Source organism: Aphelocoma coerulescens, chromosome 7 (genome assembly GCF_041296385.1).
Source record: "Aphelocoma coerulescens isolate FSJ_1873_10779 chromosome 7, UR_Acoe_1.0, whole genome shotgun sequence".
In the NCBI taxonomy this organism is placed as follows: domain Eukaryota; kingdom Metazoa; phylum Chordata; class Aves; order Passeriformes; family Corvidae; genus Aphelocoma; species Aphelocoma coerulescens.
The window spans coordinates 3368330-3382936 of record NC_091021.1 but is presented as its reverse complement, the minus strand read 5'-3'; the positions used below and the strand labels follow the sequence as shown (position 1 = coordinate 3382936).

The following is a 14607-nucleotide window of genomic DNA, read 5'->3' as shown; positions in this document are numbered from 1 at the left end:
AGGCATCAGGTCCTCTTGCAGGACTGTATTTCTTCAGGCTAAATTCTTAATTGAATGATATAATTTAGTTTCCTCCACTTACATCTTCTCCGATCTTCAGGCTGTATTTCAATGCTTAGCTTTTCTTTGTTAACCCTGCAAGCAAAACTACTGCCTCTCCTTTCAACCCAACTATTAGCACTTTTTGGACTACTTCTTCCCCCCCCCCCCCCCCGATACTTTGGGCACTTATTTTCTGTTATTTTACATTAATTCAAGCACTGATTCTGAGTTCTGTAAAGCTCCTTAACTCAATGGAAATTTAGGACTGGGACCACTAAGCTTGCTTTAAAATAAGAAAAAGCAACAGAAATTTTTCTGTCGAGTCCTGAAACTTTATTTCAAACTCCTAGGAACCATGACGTGTGTTCTCCACAAATATAAGTTACTCTCCCAAACTTTTGCCCGGGAAAACTCCTGCTTTTAAACGCGAATATAGAATCACATAGGAGAGTTTGGGTTCTGAAGGGATTTAAGCAATAAGTCTCACAGGACTTAGTTTCCAGCTACAAAAATGTTCCATCTGCGGAGGAAATTAGTCCGTTCTTAGGAGTTTGAAGGGGTTTCCCGTCTCATTTCCTGCTGTTTTTCCTTCCATTTCAGGAAGGGCGGTGTGTGTTTAGCGGAGGAGCCTCAGGTGCCGGCCCTGAGGGGACGCCCTGGAAACATCGGGAGACTCCTCGCCCTTACACCGCGCTCCTCACGGCACCGCTCCCAAATGCGCGAGGAGCTTCGCCTCGAGTTACAAACGCTGAATTACTTTAAACTGAATTGAATTAAAACTAAATTCATTTAAGTTAAATTAAAGCCGGGTCTCTTCCCGCCACGGCGCGGGTGCTTCTCCTCGCGAGAGGTCGCCCCCGGCAACGCCGCGGCCATGGCGGAGGAGGAGGCGGCGGCGGCTGCGGTCTCTGGGGCGGCGTTCAGCCTGCAGAGTATCCTTCTTCCTCCCCAGTCTTTCCCCCTCCATCCTCGTCCCCCTGCTCGGCTGCGGGTGCCGGTTCCCCGCCTCAGGGCTCCGTCTCCTCAGCGCTCCTCCGGCCTCACTCGAGGCGGCCCCGGCACCTGCTGGAGCGGGGGTCGGGTGGGGCGAGGGCAGCGTTGAGAGTAGGGGGGGAAAGTCAAAAATCCCCCAGACTTGTTTGTTCTTTTTGTGGGTTGTTGGCCCTCGAGACTGAAAAGCGGCTGAAGCCTGTCCAGAGAAGGGCAGCGGAGCTGGGGAAGGGGCTGGAGCACCAGGAGCAGCTGAGGGAGCTGGGAAAGGGGCTCAGCCTGCAGAAGAGGCTCAGAAGGAGACATTCTGGCTCTGCAGAACTCCCTGACAGGAGGGGGCAGCCGGGGGGAATCCGGGCTCTGCTCCCAGGGAACAGGGACAGGATGAGAGGGAACAGCCTCAAGCTGTTCCAGGGGAGGTTGAGATACCAGGAAAAAATTCTTCGTTTAATGGGTGGCCAAGCAATGGAACAGGCTGCCCAGGGAAGCAGTGGCCACACCATCCCTGGAGGTGTTAAAAAGCCCTGTGTGGATATGGCACTCGAGGACGTCGTTTAGCACTGAGCACGGATGTGGTGCTATGTTAGCTGGTCTTAGAGGTCTTCCTCAACCTAAGCAATTCCGTGAATACGACGGGGGGTTTTGGCCCTGTAGAGGCAGTGCGGTCTTGCTCACTGTAATGTGGTGTTTGCTCTCCTGGCTGAAGGTCGGGGTTCCTGAGTGCCCCTTGGAAAAGAGGGGGGAATTGAATCCTTCACTGCTGGTGGGGCAGCCTGAGCAAGAGTTAAAATCCTGGCAGGAAAGGCTCTTGTCACCTCTCCTGTGTTAGCTTTTGAGCAGTAAATGCTGAATACCTATGGAGGAGTGACAAGGTTTGTTATTAAGACTCACAGTCCCAATGTGCTGCTGGAAAAGGTGCTCCTTTAATTTCCCACTGCAGAATAACTGCTGGGATAGTCATGGCTTTTGGTTTGTACTGAGTATGACCGAGTATAAGGGTTGTGATACATAACCTAGACTTAACTTTGCTGTGGGTTTAGAGCAAAAAACCTCACCCAGTTCTTTCCACATTTTAATTGTAGCAAATTATATTGGAAGTTTATGGCTTTTAAATGTGTAATTTTTTGGTCAGATGACCCAAATTCTACTTTTGTCACTAGGTCAGATGAGCTGTACCTGTTCTCTTTTCTAGCTGTGAGCTGCAAATGAAGCTTTTTTTATGCTTTTAGAGGCTAAACAATCATACTTTAGTGTCATAGACCCTACCATACCTTAATTTTTCCTGCCTTGCTGGAATTAAATTGTAAGGCAATATAAAGCCAATTTAAAAATGTGGAGGAATGTCATTTTCCAGCTCGTGCCTCAATTTCTGCCTTAGTGAATCTGCACAGCTGTTTTCAGCGTGGTGTGCTTATGAAAGCACTGCCTTAGCAGATTTAACACTGTTGAGAAATACTGTAGTTTTAAAAATCAATTTATCTGTTTTATAGTGCACCTAGTTGGAAGAAAAAAAAATAATAAGGAAAACTGCAGGATTTTTTAAGTAATAATTTAGTCTGGGCATAGTGTTTGCAATGACACACTAGTTTAGACCATAGTGGATCACAAGGACAGTCAGGTCAATAGAGAATTGAAGAAAATAATCCCCAGTTTTTGAAAGTTTATTACTTATCAGGGGGTTATGGTGTTCAGCTGTTAGTCTTCCAGATGGATACAATTTGTCTGAGTTTTTCTGATGCTGTGGTCTTGAATGCAGATGATACTTTTACCTGTATTTTTTACTTTTACATGTATACTGTGCTGTGAAAACTGTGGCAAAAGGCCTGGTTTTAGGAGAATAATTCAGATTTGGGCAACTTGATGCAAAGCTGGAAAATGGTTGGGGTTTTTTTCTTCTTCTCTGTGTGTGAAGTACTGAATTTCCAGCTTTTCTTTTCTTTGGTAGTTAATTCCTGGTTTATTTACATGGGTCACTTGTAGGCTAACTGATTTTCTAGGGAAACTGTCAACAGCATCTGCTAAAACCATTTCATTATTCTTTCATGGGTTGTGAGGCTAGTGGATGAAAAGATGTTTATTTGGCTTTCATTTTGGACTTGTTTGTAGTTATGTTTAATCAAAAGTTTGACTCTAAAGCATTTCAAGGAACTGTAGATAATTTCCAAATGAATTCTTGTGTTTTGAAAGTTCCTCATCTTTTTATTGTAACTGTGTTGTGATTACTAAGGCATTTGTATCTGCTCTGGTAAATGGCCCTGTGGTGTTCAGGGTTTGACCTCAGGTGTTCCTGTTTGAACTCATACATCTGAATTTGCTAAAAAAATGCTGTTTTCTGAGAGCATGAAGCTAGTTATGGAAATCCTAGTGCAAAAAGACCCCTCTCAAAACTGGTTGGCTGAGAGCACAGTTTAGCTGCTGATTTAATTTGGAATTAGTGCTTGGCTTCTGAGGTCTGATGAGTCAGTTTTTAATGGTGATCAAACCTGCTGTAAAAACTTAAACCTAAATTCTGTCTCTGTGCACCGAACTGGGCTTGTTCACCTCGAGGCTGAAGGAAACCTTGAAAGTTGAAAGTCTTGAGTCAAAAAGAAGAAGGGTGGAGGTGGTGATAACAGATTTATAGATGGTTATTTTATGATGATTTTTTCTAAGTTGGAACTCCTCACGTGCACCAGCTGTTTCAGACTTAACTAAACCTGCCGACATGACCATAACAGATGACTGTAAAGATGATTATCAGTATGAGGAGGTAACTTACTAAATTGATAATCTTCTGATATATTTTGGTATAGTGTTCATGTTTCATTCTTTTTACTTCATCAGTCACGTAGACATCCTAGGAGAAATGACATGAATCTCCTTCTTTAAAGTGATAATAGAGGGCATATCTATTAATGAGAAGATTTAGTGTTAGTTGAATTGTTGTGTATTACCTTTATTTGAATATTAAATACTTTTTTAAAGGTATAAGTATTTCTATTTAGATAAAACATCTATTTAGATATTTCAGCTTATTTATAAAAATATTTCAGTAATACGATTTCTATTTAAATATGGCAAAATGGTATTTTAACAAGGAGGGGATTATTTTCAGCAGTTGTAATGGGAGTGGGAACAGTTGTATTGTGAAAGAAAGATGTATAAAATGTGTTGATACCAAACTTTACATAATTTCATTTAGATTTCAACAGATGATGAGTTCAGCCTTCAAGAAGATGATGACGATCTGTCCAAAGTGTTGCAGAGTATTCAAGAGCAGACTGAAGATGCCCAAATTTCAGTAAGAGCTTCCTAAACATTCTAAGAGTCTCTAATTCAGTTGGCATTAGTGGCTTGAAATTTACACACAATAATTTATACTAATTATGAAATATTTGTGTGGGAAAGATTGTCTCTTGTTTTCTTACAAGGTTCTAGGAGTAAACATATGCCATAGTGAAAAGACAATTTATGTTTCCTCGGTTTCATTTTCCTTTAATTTGTGTTCATTTCATGTTCTGTAAACAACCTGATATTTCAAACACACATAGCAAACATTTAGCTAGATTATTTAAAATATATTAATATTATTGCAATGCATCAATATTTTAGAGTTTGTTCTTTATCTGAGCAGATTAAATGAGAGTGTGATCCCTGGCACAGGAAAGAAATTGCATGTGCTTAACACCCACAAAAGGTTGTGTTTGAGTACTTTGCTAAAAGGGATTGTTCATATATTGAAAATAAAGAATGGACTGTTACACTATGGTAAACTAAAATATTCATGAAATTATCAATCATTCCACGCCATTAGTTTTGACATTGCTTACATTTACAGTTTATTTTCAAAGCAGTTGTGTAATAGCTTAGAGTTACACAATAGTATTGTTGTATTGCATTTTTCAAAATAGGATTTACCTGAATTTACATGTTTTTAACAATCTAATGGAAAAGTGCTTTTCCCTGCTGTTTTTCCAACATCAACACTATCTTGTAGCCTCATCAGAAGGGTACAGTCATAGTCTTTGTTTTGCAAAAGTAAATGATTAATAGTGAAAAGATGATGTGAATGATACTTAACCTCGAAATGGAGGGAAAATATGCATTTTCTTCTGCACTTGTGCTTATCAACAGATCAGTTTTGTATTTTAGATCAAACTTTGAGTGGAAACTGACAGTACCAGGGCTTTATGTGTATTAAAATTGAATATGCCAGAAATTTAAGTGAGAGATCACAGAAGTGTTTGAGATGGCAAATGCTTAATGCTAAGGAAGTAGTGGAAATTCTTCTTGTTCCTTAGGGATAGCTGAGGTTATGATTGTTTTACTGGGGGAGTTGATGTTAAAATAGAGTGAAAAAGGGGAGAATATTTTTAACCTATGGATCTTTTGACAGTGCTGTACTTAAATAATCTTTTACCTCTTCATTGATTGTTGAACTTGGAGTGGTAGGAGACAGTATGTTAATGTCTATCCCAGTTAATCAAACTGAAGAAACTGTTACCTTTCCTTAGAACTGGCAGAGAATGTGTGCTTAAACTCAAATTCTCTTTGATTTTAAGCTTATGCTAAGAGTTGTCTGCCTTCTTTCTGCTTGATTTGTTACTTGGAGGCTTCATTTTTTCCATAATTTTGAAACTGAAGTAATATTTTCAGCCTTTGGACAGAAAGACATGGATAGAGAAATGTTCTAATATACTTGCTAGTTCCCTGACAGCTTTCATAACGATTTACTGTATATTTGTGAGGTGCACAGACTCGATTGTTTGATACTTATTCCCTGCAAAAGCCATGTGCTTCTGGTGACCTGAGTTAGAAGCAGTGCTTCCTGTAAATTAATATTGAATCAACATCCAAACTCTGAGCTGGGAAGCAAAGTAGAAGGTTGTTTTCTTCACATGATAAATAATTGGCCCATTTTTAAAAATTATTAGCTTGTAATCTTGGTTAAAATAAATTAACTTATGTAATAACCATATCCTGGATGATAGTTTCAAGTGATAGTGTGTATTTGCTGCTAAACTTGCTGTTTACTTGTGTACATAATCCCATGTTAAAAGTTTCATTTCAATGCTAGGTGCAAATCTTTATGTTGGATAAATTATATAGAAAAGGCACAGATCAGTGATCATCAAAAAAAAATTACAAATTTGGTATTTTCCAACTGCAGATACTAAAACTATCCAGAGTTTCTAAGCTGAGTAACATCATTTGTCCTTCATAAGCACATCTCTCTCTTTTTTTTTTTTTTTCTGGTTTTCTTCTTTTCTGAGACATTTTTAGGTAATATAAATTATTTTTCAACACAAGCAAAAAGTATTCTGCATATGGAAGAAATGATCCAGCTGATAGGGACCGTAAGTAAAGGATGCAGAACTGGAAACCCACACACAAATGAAAGCTGGCTGAAAAACTTTCTTCAGTAGTTACAGCTCTTAGACTTTCCTTCAAGGTTCTTTGTCTTCTTAATATTTTAAATTATAATCTAAAGTAACATTGATATTCAGTAATCTTGCAATTTAGGTATGCTTGATTTTCAGTTTGTTTGAACACGTTAAAATCCTTGATTTCCCTTTTTTCAAGAACATTTTACCTTGTTTTCTAGAGAAATTATGAATTTATTTGGTGTTTATATTTCTTCATTGGACAGAAATTCTTGCAAGGACGGAAATTCTCAGGAGTGTTGTGGAAGTTCCTAAGGTTAAGCTCTTAGAAATTAATTTATTTTACTGGCTATATTTATAATCTTTACACCCACAGTGTTTTGAGTATTTTAATTAACACAAAAAAATACTTAACAAAGCAGATAATGAATTTCTTTTGACTCCATGGTCAGACTCTTTTAATAAGATGGTTTTGTCTGTAGAACTGCTATAGGATGTCTGTTTGCATCATGTTAATTTGATGGTATTGTCTTCATTTCCAAACAAGCAAATGCTTACAACAAAATTCTTGTTATGCTATTCTACTGGTAGTCATCCATGGTTACAATGAAGCTGAGGCAAGTGGCTGGCCTAATATCACTCCCAAAGCCGGGAAAGAGCTGGGAATTCAGTTCTGATTTCCCGAGGCCCCCTTGTGATTCTGTGCCTGTTAGACTGGATTAATTTCTCCCTAGATTGTTCCCTGCTCGAGCTTTGGTTCCTGGAATGATGCTCAGAGCTGGCATCTCGCTAATAAATTATTTTCTGCACAGATGAAATGAATTCCTATCATATTTCCATTTATTGAGGGAATCAAGCTGTGTCACTTCTTCCGAAGACTGGCTTTATAGATGTGTTTGGAAAACTACAAGCAACAATATTAGATGTTTGCCTCACTTGGAGTAAAGAAAGAAGCAAGCCAAGGGATGCAGCTGCATGTCTGCCCGTGTACCCTTTGGTTCCTGCATTATCACAATTAGAAAATAGACCTGCCTGATGTACTGGAGCTCTAGTAATGAAAATGTGCTAAATATTGCATTGCACTTGGCATATTGTGTTAGTCATAAAGCCTTGTTACATGGCCTCCATCAGACATGTGCAATTCTTTCTGGTTATATTAGGTAGGCTGCTTGGATTGAAGACAACATTTTCTGTGTTACACAAAATGGCCAAGAGATTTTTCCAGTGTTTTTATTTTATTGAGAGAAATGCCTTTATCTCCAGGTAATTTATGCACTTGTGGTGAGAGAGCTGCCACTAAGGGCATGAATAAGCCATAAATGAATGGAGTTATCAGAAATCCCTGGCCTTAAAGATTCTTTAATAAATGGGTGGAGGAAATGATTTGCAGTCACAGTCTTTAGCATGGCTTAATAAATCTCTCAGTGGGTTTTTTTCAGTTTTGTGGTATTTTTATAATCTTTCGCCAAGATGCATGTGCAGTGCAGTAGCTTGTCATGCATTGTTAGCAGGTCCATTGTGGCACTGTGCCCGTGTGGAGTTCCCAAAAGCCAAGACCCTCATATTTAGGTATGTCAAGTCACTGCAATATTGATATCTGAGTGAAATAAGGCCACCTCCTTGGCTGCTGAGTTGTGGCAGTCTCTCTCATCTCATTGTCTTTAAATGCTTTTTTGGGGGGACTAGTCTCAGTCTGGGTATTTTCCTTTTTTTTCCATACCTTCTTGCATGTTGAATTCTCTGTAGGAGAGCTAAACACTGAACTGTGAGCTGAGTGGGCTGAATGGAGTTGGGTGCAGGGAAGAGATTTGCATTGCATCAGAAAGCTGTGAAAGGGTTTTTTTATTTTTCTCTGTAGTAGGATTGCTCTGTTCTGTTTTTATTCTTCATTTGGCAATGTGCTTGCCCCATGAGCTGACCTTCTCTGCAGAGCTGTCTGTCTGGGTGGCACTGGGGGAGCTGTACATGAAGCCCTGGTGCACCATCTGTCTTCTGCTAACACTTGTAGCAGTGTTGTCTGGCAGCTTCCTTCAGAGCATGCTGAAAGGAAAGGGACACTTGATCTTTGTGAGGCTTATTCCTGAGGGATCAGGTGATGGAGATGAGATTCTGTCTGTCCCTCCACTGCATGCACCATTACAAAAAGCATACAAGCCATACTGGCACCTTGGACTGCTACATTTTTCATTAGGTAAGGACTCCTTTTTCTCTCTGGTTAAAAAGATGGTCCATCAGTTTTAATACTTTCAAGTCTCTACCAGATGGTATCAGGTTTGGAATACCTGCTTAAATAAGGTGGGGTTTGAGTTATTTCTTTACAACCTTTCACAAACCTTGCCATTAGAAGGATCACTGGTTACACATGTGATGGGTAAAGACAAGGGAAACATTCAGCGGTACTCTAGTAGGTGTGACTTCAGATGACTTTAGAAATAGAAAGTATGATAATGGCATTTCTCTTGTAAGTTGAACAGTTATCAAAATTTAATTTCAGGCTTCGCAGTCGATTCTGACTTCTGGGAAATCAGTTTCAGAAGTACGTGAAGCAATGGATGACTTCTTCTGCAATTTCCTGGACAGACTGGGAATGTCTAGAACCCTTGACTGCTTCCAGACTGAATGGTAAAATAATTTAAGTGACCATGTTACTTTGGGAATTAGGTGCTCAGGATTCAAGTATTTTTGGTATTTCAAGGTATTTTTTCAGAATACTCTCCTGAGTACAAGTCATTCTTAAATATGTCGTTTTTTAACAAACAATACATTCCTGGTGAGAATGAGGATGCAAACCCCTGTTTAAATAGAATAATCAGAATATTTATTACTTTGTAATTTTTGGTACAGCAGTTAGTAAATATGTATGGTTTTTATTTTTTAAGATTTAGCTTATACAGTAATCAGAAGAATAAACTCTTGAGCTGTTGCTATCTTCTTTTTCCAAATCTTTTGTAGATTGCAGGGATTTTGTCCATGCTTTATGCAGAAGTTTAAAGGTGCAGCTTTGATTAAATACACCACTCTCTTCATACATCCTTCAGGATGTATACTTTTAAAAATATTGATTAAAAACTATATGTTAGGAATTCTGCAAAGCTTTGGAGGAGAGCTGAATTACTTTGGAGCAAAAGATGACACTTGCCATAAAGTTCTGTTGAAATACATGAAGTTACAGGCTTGCTTTGAATAAGCAGGTTATGTTGGAGAAGTTCTGAAAAGTGGAAACACCCCTGTTTAATTAACCTTGTTCTCAGTTTTAAATGTGAGAAGTTCAGAGGGTTTTTTTTAAATAAAATTGCATAATGTGAAATTGCAAAATTTGAAAATTAGAAGAAGTTAGGAACATTTTACTTTTTCATACAAAAGCATTGAAGCTTTTAAATTTTCTTAGAAGTATTCTCAGGTGTGGAATCTGTGCTGTCATTTGCAAAGCTCTGGTCTTACTCATCAATCAGGCATTGCCTTTGGAATGAATAATGATCTGCTTTTTGATAGCATAACGATGGACTTAAATGATTCCTTGGAGAAGGAGCACTACAGTTCTGTATTCTTTCTCAACAACAGAACTGATATGAATAGCATTAAGTTTGAAGTCTAATAGTTTTTATGCTAAAAGATAATTAACACTAGACAGATATAAATAGCGACCTTTTTATGAAGCTATGGCTTTCTTTGAAGCACTTAGAGTCTGAATTTATATCAGTGGCAAAATTCAGATTGCTTTTTAACAGAAAGTGCAGGATTTAACAGGCCCTATCTTTTAAATTCTTAGCTGTACATATATTTTTTCTCTGTAAGTAGTACTTTTAATTTCAGTAGCTTTACAAATGAGCTCAGCATGTCAGTATCTAATCTTACTGTATAGAGACTTTCTGCATTAATACCTTATTTCAAAATGTTTCATGTTGGTTTGAAATGGATAATTTACAATATTAATGAAAGTGAGAGCAGATTAGTGTACTCGGGTTCCTCATTATGTATTGGGACGACACTCTTGCTCTCATGCTGTGGTGATCCAAGTACTAATGGAATTTAAAATGAGAAATTAATTAACGTAGAGAAAATTTATCAAAAGGCTGGCTTTGAAATTATTGTCTGTCTGAGATCTAAAGGTCACTTAAATTGGACCAAATTATCTGTGTTTATTTTGGAGTTTGGGAAAACACTGTTATTCTATCCAGCTGTATAAAATGCCGTGATTTGATTATGGTTTATTTTATGCCAAACCCCTTATTTTTCAATGAAGTAATGAATAATTTTATAGCAGTTGTAGTGATTTTTTTCCTTTAATTATTTAGGGGTTTTTACACATAAAACTTTTATTCCAATTATACTTTAACGAACTTTACAGTTAAATTATTTTTTTAATATCTAATTTTCCATTAAATTTTCCATCCATTTGCTATACAAGATTTGATAGCACTTTTGTTGTTTATTGAAGATACTGGATTGACAGCTTTTAAGTATGAAGTGCAGAGGCTGATCAGCTGTAAATTCCTGCATCTGCCAGTCTCTTCCCTCCTAATGCCCAAGAGCCCAGGTCATCCTGAGCTATCAGTTTATTGCAGAGCATCTCTGCAAATTGATTCCTTTGGAATTCAGTTTCTAGGAGCTATAATGTAAAATATATAATAATATTTTATTTTTTTCAGTCTGTCTGCACTGGGCTTTGATGGCAAAATCATAGTTAACCATCTGTTCCTTAGGTTTCCAGATTCTTGGTTAATTTTTAATAGTGATTTAAGAATTACAACTCAGTAGGTCTGAAAAGCTTAGTAAATACCTGTGTGTGCATGGAACTAATTTAATTTCCATCTGTAATGAAAGAATTGAGAAGAGCGGCTCTTTGGCAGTCAGCTCAGTATGGAGGAGGTCTATGAGATTTACAGGACCAGGTTGATGAGAGATAATGAGATTTCTCAGTGCAATTTGTTGTGTGGTTTTCAATTTCTGCTACATGTACAAAAACATTAATCTTTAGTACTGTTCTTAGAAAAGGGTGTAGTGGATTTATTGGTATTAATTGTGTTTCATGCAAATTGTCTTTCAGAGTTTTTTAGCTCTGCTGGAGTTGAGGTTCATCAGTTATCCATGTTTGATGAGTCTGTGCAGATGTTTGATGGTTTTCATGAAGTGTAGTTAGGGCATTCAGTGGAGAAACACTTCCAGCAAGTAAAGGAGCACACAGAGTTGTCATTTTCTGCCATCAAGGTCCCCTTATTTGCAATATTTTTGATAGGAATTGTATTTGTACATCAGTCACTGTTTGGAGGAAAGAAAAAAATCCCTAAGCTTCTTTCTTAGTGTTAAAGCCTGTTCTTACAGTAATTTACTTAAGAAAACAAAGTGATGATAGAATGAATTTTATTGTGGACATGTTCAGATGAATTTTTCAAAAACCTTTCATCTACTGGTGGTGAATGTGACAGCTTAATTCATAGGGATGAGTATTCCAAGAAATATCCTCAGAATGCAAATACATAGCTGACTGTAGGAGGTCATTTGGACAGAGCTACTAACATTCCCCTTAAGTTTTTTGGATGATGTTCAGCAAAGGTTGCTTTTATTTGAGAAAATGCTTTTTTGTTTCTGCAACATGATTACTGATGAATGATATTGGTGATTACTGTCTTCAGGTTTCAGATCTGCTGCTTGTATCTATGTGTGGGAGATAGTGTTTATTATAATTTGTATTTCTATTTACTTCTGTTCTTTTCATGCTTCCCTATTACTTGGAAACAAAACAGTGCACAGATTCAATATATTTTTCACCTGAAAAGGCAAATAATGTTCATATCTCGCCTTCTAGGGAGCTCCCACCCAGAACATCTTCCCATCAGGGAAGGTGCTTGTGGGGTTATGGTTTTTAGCTGATTTAAGTTAGTTACAAGTCCATTCAGCTTCTGGTGAGCTGATGTCATGGCTGAGGTCTCACTCTTCTGTCTATACTGTATTCTTAGGTTTTACTGACAAAGCACCAAAAGGTGGGTAGTCCTAAAATAGGATACTGAATGAGTAGATGTTATTACTGGGGCTGTAGAGGTTCCTGGGATGCTACCCAGCATTCCAGGCTGCTTCACATTCTTCTTAAAATCCAAGTCAGTCTGTGCAAGTATTTAACTAAAACAACCTTCAGCCTTCTACATCACAGAATCAAGTGTTCTCAGGGCTGGTAAAATAGGTAAATAAATATTGGTAAATACAATTAAGTAAGGATAGGGAAAATAAACAGGAAGGAATTAAGAAATTTCCCTAGGTGAGCTCTGTATTCCTTGTTGAAGATGGCTCAGAATCATTCATCCTTATTATCTGCAGCTTATTTGGGTCCTCAGAAAAAAAAATCTTGATATATTTGAGCATGTGAGATAAAAAGGACTGAGTATATACAAATGCTATTTGAACAAGAATATTTGTTTCTGCCATTTAATCAAGCTATTTAGAAGAAAGGAAGGAAGAAAATTGTTCACTATGAAGGACTATGTTCTATGTGTTGACTATTATGAGCAATACACATTTTAGAATGAAAAGCAGTAGAATAGAACAGTGTGCTGTGAATTCTTAATGATCATAGAAGGTAAATTCTTCAAGATGATAAATACCACTGTGATTCTTGTTTAGGTAAATGGTAGCATGAGAAGGAAAACATGAGTGAAGTGAGGAAATGGAAACATGGAATAAAATAAATAAAATCAATCTGTTTCTTTTCTACCAGGTACGAACTCATTGAGAGAGGTGTGCTCACCGTTGACGACGCTGGGCTGGTTCCAGACGTGTACACCCGCAACCAGCAACTCGAGACTGAGAATCTGAGCTTGAAGAAAGATTTGGAGAACTACAAACGCTCTGTTGAGTATGTTACTTGGTTTTCTTGAAGCTTTTATATATGGTAGTAGATGGCCAGATAAAGTAAACCCAAGTACTTAGTGAAAAATGTAAGTTCCTGTTTTTTATGCTGGCTGCACAGACTTTTACTTCTAGATGACATTTATAATTAAAGTTCAAGTTTCTCTGAGTTCTGTTAGAAACGTAAATCTTAATTTCTTTTATTTGTATTTACTAGGCTAAAAATAATTTTCAATATCCCTTAATCATAACAAATTACTACAGAGAATCATGTGAGTCTAATATGTAGAACTAAAAAATAAATCGTTATGTGCATTTTGTATTACAGTTCTATAAATTACAGCTACCACAAACCTTCAACATAGGGGAAAAAAATCACTATACATTTATTCTTCATTTTTTTAATTACAAAGAATCTGTCACTCTGGGCTTAGTGGTAATGGTGTGTCAGTGTAAATTACCATCATTGATTACACTCGTGTACGTTGTGGTAGTTTATTTCACAAGCCTGCAGAACTTGAGTCATGAGAGTTAAAATATTTAGCCTATAAAATGGAGAGATGTGGTAATGAACTGCACGTCACGTGGCGTTTTCTGGAGAATGGTGTGTTTGCACACGTGTTATTCATTGAGAATGTACCGTGAGACTTAATGATGCACTCACTTCAGATTTGCCAGTGTGTGGTTTTAAAACATGGAGCTGTAAAGTTAATTCCATCTCTTTGATTTTCCTCAGAATTGCTCAAGTTGCTAATTTTCATTTAGGTTGTTCCTTTCTGTGAAAAAAATCCTATTCAGATGTTTAATAATAATTTCTGCTGATAATGGTAATTAAATTATTTTCTGATTTTAATGATTTATTACATTTTAAATTAAGGAATTAATTTGCCACAGTCAAGTAGTTTAATAAACAGTGGCAACAGTCAAGTCAGATATTGCATAGTCTAAATATAACGATGCACTGGGAGACAGACCATAGAGAAAACATTTCCTTTTTTAATCTGCAGCTTCTTTGGACAATGGGTACTCAAAGATTGTGTCTCATATGAGTGGGGGAGAGTAAGAAGCAGCGATGCAAAGTAAAAGAAGGAAGGACAAAATGTGGCCCTCATGAAATTTATCCTTGACAGTAGTAATTTCAATGAGCTTTATTTTCTTTTTTCCCCACCTCTTTTCTCTCTTCCTTCCCCTCTTCACCCCCTGTATGTAGCAGAACATGCTGTAACAAAATAATCTGAGTGGATTATGACTTGGTAAGAGTTTTCCTGGGTTCATTGTATTGCTACATGATTATTTAACAATATAAAGCTCAAACTCATTTCACCATGGTCTGAATAAGCTGGGTTTTTTTCATTAAGAACATCTTTTTACT

General features: G+C 37.4%; 1 protein-coding gene across 9 annotated transcripts in view; it reads left to right on the top strand.

Moving 5' to 3' along the window:
• The window catches only part of SPAG16 (sperm associated antigen 16), a 381268-nt gene that overhangs the window by 20108 nt on the left and 346553 nt on the right, over window positions 1-14607 (top strand). For 4 of the 9 annotated variants that reach the window (XM_069021764.1, XM_069021769.1, XM_069021773.1 and 1 more), the window contains exons 1-5: window positions 680-974; window positions 3750-3781; window positions 4214-4312; window positions 8890-9017; window positions 13105-13242. In XM_069021764.1, the coding sequence (XP_068877865.1) occupies window positions 917-974; window positions 3750-3781; window positions 4214-4312; window positions 8890-9017; window positions 13105-13242 (455 nt within the window). In that variant the 5' untranslated portion in view covers window positions 680-916. Of the gene's footprint in view, window positions 1-679; window positions 975-2836; window positions 2935-3684; window positions 3782-4213; window positions 4313-8889; window positions 9018-13104; window positions 13243-14607 lie in introns of those variants that run through there. The other 5 variants (XM_069021765.1, XM_069021771.1, XM_069021770.1 and 2 more) reach the window with 3 other exon arrangements.